Source organism: Diceros bicornis, chromosome X (genome assembly GCF_020826845.1).
Source record: "Diceros bicornis minor isolate mBicDic1 chromosome X, mDicBic1.mat.cur, whole genome shotgun sequence".
NCBI lineage: Eukaryota > Metazoa > Chordata > Mammalia > Perissodactyla > Rhinocerotidae > Diceros > Diceros bicornis.
The window spans coordinates 42155756-42175210 of NC_080781.1; the positions used below are offsets into that span (position 1 = coordinate 42155756).

The window sequence follows — 19455 nt, forward strand, 5'->3', positions numbered from 1 at the left end:
CAACACTCGCTCGAAGCCCCGAGCCTCGGTTTCTAAGCCCGGTCCTCTGCTACTAAAGCCGCTACTGGTCACACCTCGCGCCAGCCAGCGACCCGAGGAGCCAGAAGAGGCCCTGAAGATAGCCATGAACCGCACCACGGCCCAGCGGGTCGACGCGCTTTCCAGAACCGGAAACGGCGAACGGGGTCCCAGCGGCGGGAGAGGAGGGCGGAGCGCCCGGGGGGTTTAGGTACCTGAAAGGGCGGGGCCTGAAGCTGTAACAAGGTAGGGTCAAGAAGCTGCCGAAGAGGGAGCTTGTAGGGTCGGAGCCCATTTGGAGAGGACCAGGGAGATACGGTAGGGACGGCCTCAGAGGTGCCCGAGGCGATATATAAAGGAGGCAGGGCCCGCAAGAACCTTAGAGCGCAAGGCTGAAAGGTAGGAAGAGGGTAGGGCCTGAGGGGGCGGAGCCTGAAGACACACGGGTCTGTGGGCACCGCCGCAGCCTGAGAGCTCCTGGAAGGGAAAGGCCCAGAGGAGCTAGTATTTGATAGGAGCAGGGTGGGGTCTGGAAATACAGGGTGGATGGAACCTGGAGGTGAGAAAGGGCAGGACCAAAGGGAGTGGCCAGGAAATACAAGGGTCGCAGCCTGGGATACCCTGGGTCTGATCGGCGCCCCGGTCCTACACAGGCGTGCGTGTCGCTGCCGCTGGCGTGCTTGTGGAGCCGCGAGTTTGTGGCCAGGGCCCTGCGAGAGCTGTGTGCACGGTGCCCACTGTCCCCAACCTACCCTCCCTGGGGCCCTCAGTCGGGTGGCTGTGCACTGCCTGGCACTGAGTCAATCAAACAGGCAGTGTTGCAGTTCTGCTGCCACTAGGGGCCGCCAGTTCCCCGCTGGGGCCTTAGGAGGCCCAAGGACTCAGCATTTGCAACCCCAGGGAGTGACCCCAGGGCATTTCCACCTTTTTGCAATGGCTTACACAAAAGGGAGTTTTTATGTCTCTCATGAAGCCATTTGCACTGGAGCATCTGCACCCCAGTGGACACAACGTTTGCCCCACACGCAGGGGTTTGCATGGGAGAGACACATTTGGGGCTGACGCCCATGCAGAAAAATCTTTCCCATAACTCTCCCATCCCCAAATGAAAACTCATTTCTGGTTATTTTGTGGTTGCCCTTAAAAAGAATACTGACAACACTGAACATCACAGAACAGAAGCATCTCTATAGTGCAGAAGAGGAAACTGACATAGGGCACCTTCAAGGAAGCCGGGTCTCCCTGACCCTTGCTTCCATCCCAGGTCCATGGTGAGGCCACACAGAGGGGGACTACCTTCACAAATGGGGTGACTGGTACTCAGACAGTTAACTGTGAGGTCAGATTTGTCAGCCTTGGCAATGGGGGCACAGGGGGAGAGGTGGGGGGTGTTGGTGTGCACGTTTGTGGGGGTTGGGAGTGCAACGTGCAGAGCTACCCCCTCTACCGCGGCAATCCTTGTGTTCACTCACTTCTTTCCCAAGCCTGTTCCTCTGTCTGCTTATGATTCATCACTTGGCCCCCACACACCATTATTCATGTCCCTATTCACATCTTGATTCATCCTCCCTCCTGCTCATTCATCCCACGAACATATACTAGAGCCCACTCCATGTGTGATACCAAATCCTAGGGCTTCCCAGCCCCTGAAGAGGGCTCTGCCCGTTATCCTAAGGAGGGGCTCCCATGGTTAGCTCAAGGAGTACATACATAGGCATTTCAAAACTAGCTTTAAATACTCATCAGGGCATCACAAGAGGGACTGGGGTGAGAGCTTGTTACATGTGAGTGTGAGGCTGGGGTGCCCTGAGAGAGAAGGGGACCTATCCGTCAGGGCAGCTGGGGTGCCCCACCCCCACCCTGGGACAAGGCAGCAGAGTAGAGGCCCTCTCTGGAAGGTCCCAGGGCAAACTGGGAGCCAGCCCTCCCTTCGAGGTAGATCATCGGGGAGGGAACCGAGGAGGCGCTCCCACGGTGGCGGTGATAGGCGGTCACTTCCTCAGTGGTATTGCTGATAGCTGGGGTAGCCTGGGGCCGGGGTACCCTCCTTAGGGGGCAGCTGGCTGGGGTCCTCCAGGAACGGGGGTGCTGGAGAGGGGAGAACCAGGTAAAGGTGAGTGGAGGAGGCTAGGCAGAGGATTTGCCACCTCTCCCTGATCAGCTTCGCTAGGTACTCACCATTGCGGAACTGCTGGGCAGTGTAGCGAGTGAGGAGGATGCCAACACCCTCGATAAGGGCCAAGAGAATGCCCCCCATCATGGCCGAGCCCACCATGGCCAATGGGCCACCTGGAGGAGAGAGAAGGCAGGGAGAGAGAGGTGAGGGCAGGCAGAACAGGGTGGAAGGGGCTGGGGCCAGGGACTGGGGCACTTACTGCGGGCAGCCAGCACAGCCCCGGTCAATGCTCCACTGGTGATGGAGTTCCAGGGATCTTCCTTGCCCCGCAGCCGTACTAGGCCGCAGTCGATGGTGGAGAACAGGCCCCCCCACACCGCGAAGCTACCTGCAGGGGGACCAAGGCCTAATTAGTGTTCCTGGGGAATCCTGAGAATCCACGGCTCAGGGTCTGGGGACTTCCAAGGCCTGAGTGCTCTGGCAAAGAATGGGGAGCAAAACCCAGACACAAAGGCAGAGAGCAAAGGAGGTGGGGATAGTCCCCATCTGTCCCTGTGGGAGCTCCTTCTTCAAGCTGTCTATAATCGCCATCAACACTCCCTTCCCCTTCAGAGCGAGTTACAAGTGTTCAAAAGAGGTCTATCTTCTATATGGCTTTGAACAAAGCAACTCTGATCTTCACAACTACCACAAAGAGTTGAAATTCTGATCTTGGTTTCATGGAGAAGGAAGAGGTTAGGAAAGCCCGTTAACAATATGATAGCTAAAATGTTTACTGAGGCCTTATTGTGTGCCAGGGCCTGATCTAGGCACTGCATGCTATTTGACTTCTGAAATTTCAAATTAGTTAATATTATTAAAGTGCTCAGCAGAACAACCGGCACTTAGTAAGTACCATGTAAATTACATACATTACAAAACGACTGAGGTAGTTATTATCATCATCCCCGTGTTCCAGATGAGGTTCAGTGAAGTTAAGCCACTAGCCCAAGGTCACACAGCAAGGAAGAGCCAGGGCCTGGATTTAAACCCCAGAACTCACTCATATTAAATTGTTGGGAAACATCACTCCCCCAGGAAGTCCTAGGCAGAGTTGAGGCTAGAATATGGACCCCCAACTTGCAGTCTAGACCCAAAGGAGGAACCACCCCCAACTTTGCCATCACATCTCCTATGTCTCCCCAAGCCTCTCACCTCCAATCTGGGGGGCTCGGATCCTCACAGCGTTGACACTACCTCTCAATCGGTGCCGAACTCCCTGGGAGAAAGTGAGGAGGAGGGGAGTCAGGGCAGGGTTAAAGCGACTGGCAGACAAGGTTTCTAGCTTTTAACAGAGGGAAGGGGGTGGGAGACCTGTTAGGGGTATCAAGGGTAGAGACATGGAGAAGAGGCCAAGAACAAGGGGACTGGGGAGCACCTCACCATAGGTGTTCTCAGAGCTGGGTTGGGAAGCTCTCATTCATTCATTCAATGATTACTCAGCTCCTATGTGCCAGGCACCATGCTGTCCACAGGGATACAGCAGTGAATAAGGCAGACCTGGCCCCTGCCGTCTCAGAGCTCACATCATAGTGGCAGAGACAGATCTTGGGCAAGGGTACAGATAAACAATAGCTTCAGACAGCACTATGCACCCTAGAAGAAATAGAATGAAGAGGTATGGTAGTGGCTGAGGGGTCAGGAAAGACCTCTTTAAGGAGGGGGCATTTGTGCCGAGACCTTGAGGATGAGAGGGAGAAACTCAGGCAAAGATCCAGGAAAGAGAGTTCCAGGAGATGAGGGGAGGGACAGGGCTAGATGTATCAGTTGCAGAGACCCTGGCAAATGGATGGCATTTAAAGCCATGACATTTGATGAGATCTCCCAGGAGGAAGGGTATCAGAGAAAGAGACAGAATTGATTATGTTAAATTAAAAGCATTTTCTCAACTTTAAGGCTGCCCTCCTTCTGCCAATTAATCTCCTGTCACTTCCCTCTATCCAGGTTTCTGACCCAGAATCTGCCTCTAGGTAAAATCTTTGCACACACATTTAGGATTTAGCGATGACCATTTTGACAGCACAAAATTTCCACAGAGGAGCTCCAATTGGGTGCGGGGTGAGGGACAGAGGCCATGTTTGCAGTTCTCCCAAAACCCCTCATCCTGGAGCCAAGCCTGGCACATAGCAGGCGATCAGGAACCAGAATGAATAAGTGCATGTGACTGGCAGCTCCAAGCACTTTTCAGAGCAGTATCCCAAGCGGACAGGGCAGGATCCTGGCACCACCCAGGGAAGGCCAGGACTCACGACAGGGGCGTTGCGGAAGCCCTTGATGGCCTGGAAGACTCCGCCGCCGATGACACCCATAGTGAAGGCTCCACCGCAATCATCCACAATTCGCCATGGGCTGCAAGCGGGAAGGGGAGATGGGGTTAATGTGTGCCCTCCCCCATGCCATGTCACATGGACTTTCTAACTGGAAGAAACCAAGTCACCTGAAAGGGAAGTAGCACTTCAGATAATGAGATTATTTTTCCCCTCATTTAAGCAAGAAATAGTGCAAAACGGGAAAAATATTAGTCTTTGCCCAGTCCTACCCTCCCCTTCGCAGTCAACCAAGGAATCAGCTTTACTACTATCAAAGATTAAATGAATTGATACAAGCAAAGAGTTGGCACGTTTAAACAAGCGCTATAGAAGTGTTGACTAGCTAGTATTATTATTAAAGCAGTACAGGGTCACAGCCCCTTCTCCGACAACGAGCCCATCCAATCAAGCCCCGCCCTTTCCCCCTTTTTTAACCGCGCGCGAATGGGAAAAACCGAGAGCCGACCGTGGGGAGGATCCAGCACCCCCTCCTTGCCCAGAATAGGCTCATCCAGGCCCCGCCCCCATTAACTACAGCGACCTGGGAAAAACCACGCGTGGTAACCCTGGGGATTTCCGCTCAACACACCACCCCCCAGCTGGAATGGATTCGACCAGCGTGTCTTTTCGTTAACAAAGAGGGGCTGGGAGATACGTAGTCAGGGGAAACGTGGGGTGGCTCGTCCTTCACTTCCAGGTATACAGTTGGGGCCCCTCTTAACGGAGCCCGAGTGGGAGGAATCAAGTGGAGGGGAGCAAAGGAGACAGATTTTAAACGTCTCCCGAGTCTGGGATGTGGCGCTGTGTGGCCGGTGCCTCCCCCGCCCGCCTCCCACAGCTGGCCGTGGCACCACAGCAACAGTCCCGATGCCTGTGCCCATCGCCGTACCAAGGCTCCCGAGCGTACTCCTCCATGGCGCCGGCGTCCTGCCGCGCAGTCTGGCTAAACCCCGGCCGGGCCACGCCCCCACTGTAAACGCACACAGGCGCCCGAGCTGTCCAACTCTTCCAGGGCGACGATTGGGTCGCTTGGCCATACGTCAGGCCAAGGGCGCGCTCTCATTGGTCACCCCGGCTTGCGTCGTCTGTTCACCGCAGCCTGAGCGTCATCCAGTTACTCCAAGCCTCGGGGAGAGAGGACCTCGTTCTGTGCTTTGGGAGAAGAGAGTTGTGGGGTCCTGGTGATCAAGGGGCGACAAGAGAGAGGCGGCCGGTCTGACAGCCTTCCACTACCCGCGTGACTGTATTGGTAACGTCGGAGTGGGCGCATTTTTTGGAGCGGGAGGAAGTACTGCATTCTCCTCCCCCTTCTCAGCGCTTTGGTTCCTCCTACCCGGCAGTCTTTGGGGGACGTTGGGTGAACCCATTTCTGGGGCGCGGGGGAGCTGTGCTGGCCCCTTCAGCTATGGGTGGAGCCTGGGCCTGGGATAGGAACCCGGTCATGGAGCACCCGGCCTGGAGGGGAGGGTTGGTGAGAGTTTTGGTGATATTGCCATCTATCTCTTCCGCCTTCTCCCGCTTAGGTTCCGTCCACCCAGCTACTGTTGCAGGTGGGTAGGTGGGGGTCCAGATGAGTACATGCTCGGGGGAGGCGTTTGGTTACGGGCTCCAGATTTGAGTCCTCATCTGAGCTGGTTTTTAGTCTGTCCATCTGTCCCTAGGTCTGTCTGCTACCCGCTATGCCGCTACCCGTTGCGCTGCAGACCCGCTTGGCCAAGAGAGGCATCCTCAAACATCTGGAGCCCGGTGAGAGCTAAGAGCAGATGGGCCTACCATGTGCCAGGCTTGAGAGGCACTTTGTTGTTGAGACTGCCACTTGATAACTAGCATGGGCCTACTGTGCACCAGGCAGTGGGGTGGCAGGCATTTCACTGTTAAAAATGGGGATTCCTGACACCCATTCCTACCATGTGCCAGGCATGGGGGAGATAGATATTTCATCCTTAATACTGACAGCTGATGACTATTTTGGGCCTACTGTATGCCAGGTTCAATCCATCAATCAATCTATGGAAGTGGTTACAAAGTATCTAATAGTGAAGATAGCTGACATTTGCAGTCTCCTGTGCGTGCGCCAAGTACAGTGGCAGGATGCTAATACTTTGTTCTTTACCATACTCATAACATTATTTCAGACCTCCCATGGTGTCAGGCACTATGCTGGTGATACATACCTTATTGTTCACATTAATAGCTGACATGTATTTTGGGTCTACTAAGTGCCTGGCATACACATTATGGTTAACAGTATAAAATAACGATAGGATCTATCATTTAGGCCTACTGTGCTGCTGCTGCTAATATTTATACCTTGTCAATAATAGTAAAAGCTGGCATCTATTTTGAGCTATAGTATGCCGGGCACTGGAAAATACATCTTATTTTCACCGTATTGATAAGTGACATCTATTATAAGCCTACTGTGTGCCAGGCATAGATCTTGTGGTTAATAATACTGATAATGATCATTGATATTTATTTTAAGCCTATTGAGTACTAGGCCCTGTGCTGAGAGTATATATATCTTATTAAAAATACTGATGATTATAGCTGATATCTATTTTGGGCCTACTGTGTGACAGGCACTATGCTGTTGCTGACATATACAGGCATACTTCATTTTATTGTGCTTCGCAGATACTGTGTTTTTTACAAGACCCTCCACCAGCAAAAAGATTACGACTCGCTGAAGGCTGAAGAATGGTTAGCATTTTTTAGCAATAAGTACTTTTAATTAAGGTATATACATTGTTTTTTAGACATAATGCTATTGCACACTTAATAGACTACAGTATAGTGTAAACATAACTCTTAGGAGCAGTGGGAAACCAAAAAATCCGTGTGACTCACTTTATCGCAATATTCACTTTCTTGCGGTGATCTGGAACCAGACCTGCAGTCTCTCTGAGGTATGCCTGTGCATTTCATTGTTAGTTATTTCTGCAGCTGAAATCTGTGATAGGCCTACTGAAGGTCAGCTACTGGGCTGACAATATACACCCTTTTAATTTTACTGATATGAACTGACAACTGCTGCATGCTTACTATGTGTCAGGAACTGAATAGATTCAGAGCAGTGTTTGGATAAATCCCTTGGTATCCAAACTCTTGCTACTCAATATACAGGCGTCAGAAACCCCATATTTGCCAAGTTTGGGAGCTGAATAGATTTGGACATATTTTCAGATAAACCCCTTGCTGTTCAAACTCATTTGATCCAAACAGATTTGGATAGTGTGGTGTCACATACTACCTGAACTCAGGAACTGAATAAATATGGATACATTTGTTGGTGAATCCCTATCTAAACTCTGAAACCAGATAGCTTTGGGTAATAGCTTTGGGTAACATATCTTATGTGAACCCAGAAACAGAACAGATTTAAGTACAGTTTTTGGTAAATCCCGATATCCAGATAAGTGGCTTTGGAATGTGAGCAGTATCTGCCAGGGCCGGTGAGACCTGGCACACACACGTGGTCTGTGTGAATGCTAGTGTCTCTCCAGGCTCTAACTGTAGGATGAGAATCCCCCTGCTCCTCACTGCTCTCCTCCTCCCCCCGCCATGCCAGAACCAGAGGAAGAGATCATTGCCGAGGACTATGACGATGACCCTGTGGACTATGAGGCCACCCGGTTGGAGGGCCTGCCACCAAGCTGGTACAAGGTGTTCGACCCTTCCTGGTGAGCCTGGGGACCTGGCCAGGGGGGAGGGAACTGACTTCTGACTTCATCCTTCCTGTGCTGTCCCTGACCTCGGGTTAAGAGATCTGGGGGTCCTCCCCACGGGGTCCTGACATGGGCCAGGTAGAGGCGGAGACTGGGGAGACAAGAGTTGAGGCTACAAGGAGGTAACATCTGTGCTGACATTCCTTCTCTATCCCTCCCTCCCTCCCACTGCCCCACAGCGGGCTCCCTTACTACTGGAATGTGGACACAGACCTCGTGTCCTGGCTCTCCCCACATGACCCCAACTCGGTCGTTACCAAATCTGCCAAGAAGCTCAGGAGCAGTAATGCAGGTGAGTTGGCAGATCCAAGGGTGCCTCAAGGGCTTCTAGTAGTTCTCAGAGAGGGATCAGGTAAATGATAGTGAATCCAGGAGCATCAGGTGCGATAGGCAGGCCCAGCCCCAGGCAAGGGAGGTGGTCAAACACAGAGGCTGCTGGATCCTGAGATGGGAGAAGGAAGGTCACTTCAAAGCTTTCCTGTCCCCAGATGCTGAGGAGAAGTTAGACCGGAGCCATGAGAAATCAGACCGCGGTCACGAGAAGTCAGACCGGGGCCACGAGAAGTCAGACCGGGGCCACGAGAAGTCAGACCGGGGCCATGAGAAGTCTGACAGAGACCGAGAGCGTGGCTATGACAAGGTGGACAGAGAGAGAGAACGGGACAGGGATCGGGACCGGGACCGTGGGTATGACAAGGCAGACCGAGAAGAGGGCAAAGAACGGCGCCACCATCGCCGAGAGGAGCTGGCTCCCTACCCCAAGAGCAAGAAGGGTAAGCTGACAGGGCCAGGACTGCAGTGAGGCAAGTGGGGCGCCAGGGATGCACAATGTAAGGAAGCCCTCACTTCCCTTCATGCGAGTGCCTGAACCTGGGGCCTGGGAGAAGGTGCTGTGGGCCGTGGCAGCCGCGGGCTCCATTTCTTCCTGGGATGGGGAAACTCACTGATGAGAGGCTCCTTGTGCCTCCACTGAAGACCTCACTCTGCCACCTACTTCCACAGTGGCAAGCCGGAAGGATGAAGAGTTAGACCCCATGGACCCCAGCTCGTACTCAGATGCGCCCCGGTAAGTGACAACGCCTCATGAGCACTTCTCTTTGCTCGTGACTCATGGTACCAGTGACCATTCCTTTCTTCCTCACTATGTCCTTTCCCTGTTCGTCAGTGTTGTGGGGGGTGCCTACCACATCCCACATTCCCACCCCCAATCCTCTGTCACCTCCAGGGGCACGTGGTCAACAGGACTCCCCAAGCGGAACGAGGCCAAGACGGGTGCAGATACAACAGCAGCTGGGCCCCTCTTCCAGCAGCGTCCCTACCCGTCCCCAGGAGCTGTGCTCAGGGCCAATGCCGAGGCCTCCCGAACCAAGCAGCAGGACTGAACCCCATCCACACTGCCCCAGGGTTTTTAATAAAAGCTTTTCAGTGGATCATGCCCATGAGGCCTGAGTGCTTCCTTCTCTCGCACTTTCGAGGCTTCCCAACCCAAGCCGGCAAGATGCAAAACATTTTATTTGCAAAAACTCACCTAAGAAATAGTGTGGGGTTGGCAGGGACATGGGGGCAGCAGGGGCTGGAAGCCAAGGTGGGTCCTTTCCAGGCCCTCATTACCAGCGAGTTTAGTCGTGTCTGCCCTGCGTGGGGGGAGGGGGGACGACAGGAGGTTCGGTGTCTACCTCCCCCCACCCCTAATACTGATCAGAGAGTTTGGTCCCGGCTGAGCCAGGGCAAGAAGGGAGAACGAGGCCAGGCCAGCGTCTTCAATCCCAGCAGCTACGAACCCTTCACCTTGGTGAGCAACCTGTGGTGGGAATGGGGAGGAAAGAAAAACACAGACAGCTGGGGTGGGCTGGCAGGTGGGCGTCGTGAGCAAGCGAGGGCGACAGTAGTGCAGCTGGTAGTCCTGCGGTTAGTAACAGCCCACGCGGAGAGAGCGGGTCCCCTGGGTCAGAGAGCTACACGTGGACTAGATAAATACAACATCTTTATTTGGCATTGGGGATCCTGACATTTGTTCATTACAATTCCTTAGAAAACAAACCCAAAAATCAGAACAAATTAATCAAAAATAAAGATCCAATGGCCCTATTTACATATAGCAAAGACAGCCCAGGCATCTTCTGTGCACACGCACACACACACACATACACACACCCTGGGAGACAGTTAAGGGGTTAATAAGCTTTGGGGAGTGCAGGGGGCAGGTTCCACATTTCAGCAATTTTAAGACACCCCCCCTCATGAAGAAGGGTGCTTCATATAGCCAGTAGGGTATCAAGAGTGTGGTTGGTAGCTTTCTTTTTCCTCTCAGGACGTCTCAGAAGATAACCCTGCATCCAGCAACTGACAGTGTCTTAGATTCAATGAGATTCCGCCACTTCAAGGACCTCCCCTCCCCGCTTTTCCCACACCCTTAATTACCTGATTACACCACAAATCCCCAAACCACTAAAAACCAAATGGCCCTGACTGCACCTTCCCCCTGAATGGGCTGATGCAAAAATCTCAGCTCGCACCCCTTCCTCCCCCTGGGCACTCACAAGAGGCCCATTTTCAGGGGTCTCTGTATCAGGGAAGCTGCCCTAAGGCCACAAAAAGACAGAGCTGCTAACATTATCCAGTGTGGTGGTGAGGGAGGAGAGAAGGCCTCTAGCTGTGGGAAACGGAACCCCACAGGTAGGCGTCAGTCATTACCAAAGAGCTGGAGGATTTTTGTCCAATTTGTCCTTACAAAGGTTAAGGGACTGCTGGGAGGGACTCTCCTAGGCATGAGAGAGAGGACACCCCGCCCCCCCGAGGGAGTCAGACACAATACCCCTGACCCGGTCCCCAAAGGGCTCAGACTGGGACAGAGGAGGCAGCTCTAGAAACCCCCTCCAGAGGAGGAGGGTCAGCCTACAAGGAAGGGTTCACGTGACCCCCCACCTAGTCCCACACCCCTCCAGAAGTCGCAATGACCTGGGAGAAAAAGACTCTTCCAACCCCAGAGGGGCCAGGACCCAGTGGTGACTTGGGTCCTGCAGATGCCCAACACCCTCCACCCAGTCCCCCTCCCTGTCTCCCCCCACCACCACCAGCCCTCACTTCACCAACACTGACTTTGGCGGAAAGGGCTCCGTGCTGAGGTCTCCACGGTGCGAAGACAGCTGCGGTGGTGGCGGCTGCCCCGGAGGCTGCTGGTGAGTGCAGGGCGCCGAGGTGGAGGCAGAGGCGGAAGCTAGGGCTTTGGCTGCACCTCGGGGAAGGCTGTAGAGGTAGACGGCACCGATGACCAGCCCAGCGCCAAGGGTAAACAACAGGTCCACGTGGAAGCCAAAGAGGCGAACGGAGGCAACAGTGGACAGCACAATGGACAGGGAGGTGGCAAAGCCCTTGAGGATGTTGTCAGCGTACTTGACGACAACGGCCACCAGTAGCCCACCAAAGGCCTGGTTGAGTACCACACCCCAGACGGCAGGCGTGTACCCGAAAAAGAAGCCGCGGCGGGCCACGGCAGTGCCCTCTGCCCACCAGAGCCCCACCAGGCCCAGTGCCGTGCCAAAGAGGCCCAGTTGCAGGTTGCGCAGCCACACAGAGCCTGAACTGCCTTTGAGGATCTTCTCAAAGTAGACACCTGCGAAGCCCGACGAGAGACAGGAGGCCACGACAGCCGCCAGGCCTGCCCCAGGGTTCTGATCCAGTGGCCGTGGGCCCCCGCCACCGGCTTGCTGTGCCTGGACAATGGCGACGCCAGTGAAGAGGAGCAGCAGGGAGGCCCACTGCAGCCGGGAAAGGCTGCGGTTCAGCATGAACACGGAGAACAGTGCCGTGGTCAGGATCTTCAGCTGGTACGTCACCTGTGAGTGGCATGTGGAAGGCACTGAGGGCTGCCCCCAACCCCCAACATGTGCACACGGGGGACAGCACCCACTGTGGGCCCCCAGGCACAATGGAGGGACAGCGTGGGGTAGATGACAATAAAAACAGCAGAAGTATCTAGCTACTGGCCATCGACTGAGACGCAGCTAAATAGCTCTGAGATGCCTCCCAGAAGGTACACAGGAGGATGGCTGTGCAAGGCAGTCCCAGGCCACACCCGAGTCCACATCCCAACCCCATTTTCTGGCCGTGTGACGAGGAACAAAGCATTTGCCCTGTCTGAGCCCTGACATCATTATCTGTAAAATACGGCTGATGTATGTGAAACATCTCACACAGCAGGTAATGAATGAATGGTAGACTTAGTGATGAGGGAGGTCTGATAAATACATGTTGATACAAATAAGTCAGCCACAACAATAATGTCAGCAAACAGTTACATAGTGTTTACTACATGCTGGGTGTGGGTCCAAGCACTTCACATGAATTTGTTCATTTAATCCTCATGTATGAACTGAGCACTATTGTTATGTCCAATTTAAAGATGAGAAAACTAAGGCACAGAGAGGTTACGTGACTTGCCCAATAATCACTCAGCTGGAAAGAGCAGAGCTGGGATTTACACTCAGGCTCTTGAACCATTTCACAAGGCTGCCTGCAAATAACCTAAAGCTTATTTATTGCCAACCAAGGGCTCTTCCAGGTATTATTTCTTTTAATCATCCCAGCATCCCAGTGCACAGCTATTACCATTTCCATTCCCAATTCTCAGATGAGGAAACCAAGGTTGAGCGAGTTCCAAGGACATTCTGAAGATGACACAGCTCCCACTCTCTGCAGCCCCCCACAACATCCTATATACCCCACCCCAGCCAGTTCCTCTGGGGCCAGGCTGGGCTTGGGGCTCACCTGGAAAGTGGCAGCTGGCAGGTTGGAAATGGCAACATACTGGAGGTTATTCTGCAAGGTGTAGATGAGAGAGGGCACTGCGAGCTTGAGTGTGTCCACATACTGCACCAGGACAGCCTCGTGGAGGAAGAGAACCAGGTGCTTCACGTTACCTAGGTGGGGGGAGAAGAGCCCTTTTTAGCACCGACTACCAAAAGATGGGGATCTCCTGAGGGCCAGGACTGGGCCTGGTCCTGTGTCTCCCCACCACACTCTGACTCCCTAAGGGTGACAACGAGGTCTGTGCTCTCAATTTCTCCACAGTACAACCACGTCTCCAGTAGGCCTTTCGGATACTCAGTTTAATGGACACAAAAACATCACCCTTAACACTGTGTCGAAGAATCACAGACCATATTTCACCCATCTTAGAGCCTACCTCCCTGGCACAGAGCCCCATTCAGGGCAAGCACTCAACACACGTTTGTACAATGCAATTACCAGCATTAACTAGGAGCTTGTGCAGTAGAAGCCCTAGGAGTGTGGGTGGAAGTCTGTTTACCAAACAAAGGGGAAGTTTTCGACTCGACTTTTAGACTTATCCTAGCTCCTTACTGGCCCCTGAGCTGCCTGAGAGCAGGGGCCATCTCCCACTCGGTGGCATCTTTCTGTCAGCCCTACCCACACCAAGCAGGTGCCCCTGGCACATGAAAGAATGCAGGCTTGACTATTAAGCAGACAGTCCGGTTGGGACCTGCTCCAATCAATCAATAAGATATACTTTCCTATATGATGAGGCCCTTGCAAAGTTCACCCCACTTTTTTACAGTTCATCATTTAAGTCTCAGCTGAGTGTCACTCCTCAGGGAAATCCCCAGAGCCACTGCACAAGGTTATTGCAGGAACTCCTGCGACAAAACCCTGTCCTTGCCCTTCCCAGCATTAATCCCAGGAGTAATTACTGGTCTCTAACCACTTACCCAAAATCCCTGGGCCCAGAGATTTTGGTGTTCAGAAATTTTCAGGTGTTAGAAAGGTAACATGGTAGATATACCACATATTTCACATAAAACACCCCACATATATGGGGCTGCACACCATAATCAAGCACATTCATATTTCTGCAGTGACTTGTATAAATATTCACACCAAATGGGAAAAATAAAAAACACAAACATACCAATAGCTCCACATCAGGTCAGGCCAAGTTTTACCACCAAACTAATTCAGGAAAAAAAAATGGGGGGAGGGGGTTTGAAATTATAGATAAAAGATGACAGCCTGTGATTAAGTCTGTAACTATTTCTCTTTCCCCATTGAAATACCAGCCCTATGAGGGCAGGAGGCACATCTGCATTGCTAACACGTCCACCTCCACAGCCAAAGCAGGGCTTGCCACACAGTGTTCCCTCAGCAGTGTCTCAGAATCAATCAAGAACACGGCAGTTGCATTCCTAAACTGCTGCCTCTCAGGGCCCTGGAGCTAATGAGCGAGTAAGAATGTTTTCTTCATGCTGATAGCTATCATCAATGAAAACTGAAAGATCTGGTGTGGCACTCCCGGTCTGTAATACCAGAGGGTCAACATTCCTAACCCCCTCCCCTATAACCCACCGGCCTATATAACTGCTGTAAGATTTTGTGCCCCCTTAAGATTATTCTTTTGGACATTAGTCAGCCATCTTCCCTCTTGCTAGCAAGCTGTAATAAACTGCCCTTTCTCTGCCACTATCTTGCCTCTTGATGCTTGGCTTTTGTCTTGAGGCCAGCAGACCATGCTCTTTGTGCGGTAACAGTTTTGCAAGATGTTACCGTTGTGGGGAATAGGTTAAAGGGTTCAGGGGATCTCTCTGTATTGTTTCTTAGAACTGCATGTGAATCTACAATTATCACAAAGTTTTTAAAAGTTTCATTTTTTAAAAAATAGAGTAGGGCCGGCCCCGTGGCTTAGCAGTTAAGTGCGCGAGCTCCGCTGCTGGTGGCCCGGGTTCGGATCCCGGGCATGCACCAACGCACTGCTTCTCCGGCCATGCTGAGGCCATGTCCCACATACAGCAACTAGAAGGATGTGCAGCTATGACATACAACTATCTACTGGGGCTTTGGGGGGAAAAAAAAAGAGGAGGATTGGCAATAGATGTTAGCTCAGAGCCGGTTTTCCTCAGCAAAAAGAGGAGTATTAGCACGGATGTTAGCTCAGGGCTGATTTTCCTCACAAAAAAAAAAAAAGAAAAAAAAAATAGAGTAAAGATTTCTATTTAAGGGAAAAAAAAAAGAATGTTTTCTTCAATGTAAATACCAAGGGTAGAGCCGCATGCAAGGCCTTTATAGAGAAACAACTGGGCAACATTTTAAAGAAGGCAGCCTTCAGGGAAGTGTTTGAATTAGTAGAAACCCAACTTATAGGAAATATAGAGTACAGAAGAACACGTGAAATGATACCACAAGAAGGCAGTCAGCTCAATGCAGGCTACCCAAAGTATATAAGACAAATAACCTGATTTTTTCCACAAATTAACTGCAGAGAGTAAAAAACAGTTGGAGGGGGACCTAGAGGTTAACAGACCCAGAAGACATTAACAAACAAACGCTGACCTTATATAAACCTGATTCAAACCAATTTTTAAACACTTTTATGACATTTGAGAAATCATTATAAAATCTGAACATTGGATATTTATTTTATTAACTAAATTATTGGTAATTTTTTGATATATCGTTTTTAGATATTGCAGTTTTTTTAAATGTACCAAAATATTTATTCAAGATAATAAGGGAGGATTTACTTCAAAATAGTACTTCCTGTGGGACATAGTTCAGTATAATAAGGTGGGGGGATAGGTGGGCAGACATATAGACTGGCAGTGAGTGGATCATCATTGATGCTTTTTAATGGCAGAGTGGCCACGAGTTGATAATTGTTGAATCTGGGTGATGGGTACGTGGATATTTTACTATTTTATTATTCTCTCTGATTCTGTATATGTTTGAAATTCTCCATAATGAAAAGTTAAAGAGAAGTAAACAAGTCACCATGTAAGGGTCGCCTGCTGCACAGACTGTCTCAGTCCCACAATCCACACGGGCCAGCCCCCCGGGGGCTTAGGGCTATAAAAGAGTAGCTGCAGCTACTCAGAGCTCAAGGGACAAGGCAGCTTAGCTGCACTTCACACTCCCTAGGCAGTTTCACAGACATAGAAGTACTCCCACAGCAAACCCCACATGTGGGTGTGGGTACGTATACACACACACACACACGCACACTACGTAGAGTCTCGCCTACAGACCCCAGCGCAGCCCCCCTGCCTGGCTCGTACCCCTCTTCTGTGCGAAGAGCAGCAGCAGGCAGGTGAGACCTTTGAGCACTTCGGCCATGACCACAGCAGTGGTGGCAAAGAAGCGATCCCCAGGCAGCGTGCGGGCATAGCGGATGCTGAGGATGAGGGAGGCATTCTGGACCACCAGCACGGCTAGGGATATGTATTTGAGGCGCCGGTGAGCTGTGGGAATGGAAAGAGCAAGGGGGAAGAAGGAGTCAGAAGCTGCCGTGGTATAGCCCCACCGCCACCCTCTCCTCTCCTTTCTCAACCAGGATCCTCCTAGCCACCACCACTTCCTCCCTCGGCCTGCCTATCTGACCCAATGAAGGTCTGATCCCGCCTGCTTGCTTCTACTGCCTCAGCCACAGGCAGGAAGAGCCAGAAAGGGGGAAGTGGGCCCCACCCTGTCCAGCCCATACCTGGAATCCTTGCTGAGGTATCAGGAAACGGCTGAAGCAGGCACTGGAGACCCACCTCAGCCCCCTCTCTCCCTCTCCTGAGTGAGAAACAACCCTCCTCCAGACAGAATACCAACTATATTCTCGACATTTATTGACTGCTTACTGTGTGCCTATCACTGGGCTAAGGGATTTATATGGATTACCTCAACAGACCCCTATATCGCTCTGATCTCCAAAGGAACTATAAGGATTCTCATTTTATGGATGTGCAAACCGAAGATTTATATGAAATGATGCTTCTATTAAATGAGGGACTGTCCCATGTAAAGAATGATACCCCAATACAGGGAATGGGACCACTGTATAAGACATGTCCACCCCCTAAGGAATGGTCTTTCTCCCATATAATAAATTATTCCATTCCCTCACACTCAGAATGGTCTCTCCAGCCCCTCTTTCCTATGATGACTGATTCCTCCTGACCTAGAATGGTCTAGCAAATATAAGAAATGATTCCCCCACTGTCCCAAGGATTGAACCCCATATAATGAATGGTTATTCCACCAAGAATGGTCTGGTTCCCTCAATGATATAAGGAAATATTTCCCTACATTCCACATGGTCCAGTCATCCTCCCACCACCGCATCCCCCTACCTCCAGCCAAGGAGTTATTCCTTGTTCCACTCACACTCACAATGGACTCTCCCTACTATAAGGAAGGGCCTAGCACACTCAGAACGTCCTGTCTCTGCCATATAAGGAAGGACCCTCCGACTCCAACATACAACTAACCCTACCTCCATTAGGAAGGGACCCCCAGAACGGTCTCTCCGTATAATGAAGCACATCCCCATCCTCAAAATGGACTTTCTAAATCATGCAAGGAAGGACCTGCCCCACCTTAACTCACAATAGCCTCTGTCCCTTTATAAGGAAGAAACCATCACACTCAGAATAGCTTCTCCCTTCTATAAGGACGAACTCTTCCACTCGCAGAATGGTTTCTCCCTTCTATAAGGACAGACCTCACACACTCAGAATGGCCTTAGTGGTCTCAGCCTCCCCAAAAGAAAATACCACCCCCAGACTCAGAGTGGTCTCTACTCTCCATATGTGGAAGGGACCCCCCCCACCCTCAGAATGGTCTCTTCCCCGCCCCCAACACTCACAATGGTTCGTTCCGTACTCCCTACCCCCTCCCCACCACACTCACACATAGGTCGGTCCATATGGGATGCTGTCTCTCGCTTCAGTAAGGAACCTTCCTGACGCCCCCCCCTCCCCCCCCGGCGATCCCGACCCCCGCCCCGTTGCCGACTGCTCGGCCACAGCCTGTCTCACCCGCACTCGCGGTTCCAGGCTCCAGCGTCCCCGCAGAGACCGCCCCTGGCCCGGCCGCCGCGGTGGAACCGCCAGACCCAACCGCTGCCATGTTGGCATCTGCCTGGCCCGTCCCCTCGGCAACAGCAGGCCACTTCCGTGTCCGTCACTTCCGCTTCCGGGCCTCCGGGATGGGGCTGGGGCGAATGAGGGGCTGGCCCTAGCAGTGGCTTTTCTCCTCCGCTCCTGAACACGGAATCTAAGACAGCGGTCTCGGGATTTCCAAATTCCGTCGAGATCTGGAGACCCGGCACGCCGCCAGGTCAGCCTCCCGCCGTCCTTGCAGCGCCTCATTGGCCCATTCTCGTTAGTAGACCCGCCCTCGTCCTCCTTGATTCCGCTTTCCGTATCACCCGCCCATCCCGACTCCTCGTCTCATTGGTTCGGCTGCCCCTCTTCTATCTTGGCTATTTGTTGGCACCTTCTTCAGATGGCACCGCCCTTTCCGCATCAAAACTCGTAGGTCCTTCCCGGTTGGCCTTAAGTTCCTCTTTCCCCTCTTCTGGCGAGGGCCCGCTCCCTGGAGAGCCCGCGGGCATCTGGGAGGGCAATGAGACTTTGAGGGGATGGGGCAGGTGCGAGTCAGGCAGGTAAGCCAGCAGATAAAAGCAGAGCAGCAGAGGATATACTAATGAAAAGGCACAGGTGAGTTGAGACTGAGAGAAGGGAGGACAAGTTACTCACCACTGAGGATGGAAAAGTGAGAAGGGGACAGGTAAGCCAGCAGGTGAGAGGCTTACAGGTTAGCTTTTGGAAGCAGGGCAAGAAAGGGTACAGCTGAGGTCAGGACAAGTGAAACCAAGATAGAACATGGCAGGGCAGGTAAGTCAAGAGTTGAGAAAGGAGAGATGACAGGGATGAGCAGGTGAGAAGGCAAGGGAGAGGTGAAAAGGTAAGGGCAAAACAGGTGAGTACACCTGGACGTTATTAAAAAACAAGGATGGGCTGGAAAGATTCCTCTCAGCGCTCAACCCCGGGCCGTCCTCACCAGTACCCTGAAAGTGCTTTTCTTCTCCCAGGGGGAAGGGATTTATTTCCTCCCCTGGGACTGGGGGAAAGGAGTTTTCTCTGCCTCTGAGCTGGCCATCTTTGATTTGGGGATGTGTCCCAAACATCTTCAGTGTCTACAAAATCTGCAGTGGAGCCCTTCTGCACATACTGGGTGCTACGTAAGAGCTGGGGGGGATCAACAGTTTTTCTTTGTGGTCCTGCTTAAATGAACCCATAAAAGATCTTTAGGATGGCACCACAAGACTGAGGCTTCCTGAAGGCATAGGGATCCAGTCCATCTCGCTCTTGGCTCAGCATACAGTAGATGCTCCACAAATGCCTTGCTACATACATCTACACATGGCCAGTCGCTTGTGATTCTATTACATTTATTAAACAGTGGGTTT

General features: G+C 52.0%; 3 protein-coding genes across 5 annotated transcripts; 1 reads left to right on the top strand and 2 right to left on the bottom strand.

The window, feature by feature from the left end:
* Positions 1–1186: 1186 nt before the first annotated feature.
* Positions 1187–5464, bottom strand: TIMM17B (translocase of inner mitochondrial membrane 17B). Its single transcript, XM_058535825.1, has 6 exons — positions 5372–5464; positions 4423–4522; positions 3329–3392; positions 2394–2522; positions 2197–2307; positions 1187–2106 (listed from the first exon to the last, which is right to left on the bottom strand). The coding sequence occupies exons 1-6, from the start codon at positions 5395–5397 to the stop codon at positions 2018–2020; spliced, it is 519 nt and encodes a 172-aa protein (XP_058391808.1). The 5' UTR covers positions 5398–5464; the 3' UTR covers positions 1187–2017.
* Positions 5465–5588: 124 nt separating this feature from the next.
* Positions 5589–9645, top strand: PQBP1 (polyglutamine binding protein 1). 2 transcript variants are annotated; one of them, XM_058535822.1, is made up of 8 exons: positions 5590–5731; positions 6006–6032; positions 6144–6228; positions 8054–8165; positions 8390–8502; positions 8699–8983; positions 9213–9276; positions 9436–9645. In XM_058535822.1, the coding sequence occupies exons 3-8, from the start codon at positions 6162–6164 to the stop codon at positions 9590–9592; spliced, it is 798 nt and encodes a 265-aa protein (XP_058391805.1). In that variant the 5' UTR covers positions 5590–5731; positions 6006–6032; positions 6144–6161; the 3' UTR covers positions 9593–9645. The 2 variants fall into 2 exon arrangements, with proteins under 2 accessions (XP_058391806.1, XP_058391805.1); XM_058535823.1 differs by lacking the exon at positions 6006–6032 and having other exon boundaries at positions 5589–5731.
* On the bottom strand, positions 9610–19333 carry SLC35A2 (solute carrier family 35 member A2). 2 transcript variants are annotated; one of them, XM_058535821.1, is made up of 5 exons: positions 18020–19333; positions 16274–16456; positions 12978–13129; positions 11310–11456; positions 9610–10011 (listed from the first exon to the last, which is right to left on the bottom strand). In XM_058535821.1, exons 1-5 carry the CDS (start codon positions 18108–18110, stop codon positions 9883–9885), a joined length of 702 nt encoding a protein of 233 aa, XP_058391804.1. In that variant the 5' UTR covers positions 18111–19333; the 3' UTR covers positions 9610–9882. The 2 variants fall into 2 exon arrangements, with proteins under 2 accessions (XP_058391804.1, XP_058391803.1); XM_058535820.1 differs by lacking the exon at positions 9610–10011 and having other exon boundaries at positions 11084–12046.
* Positions 19334–19455: the final 122 nt, after the last annotated feature.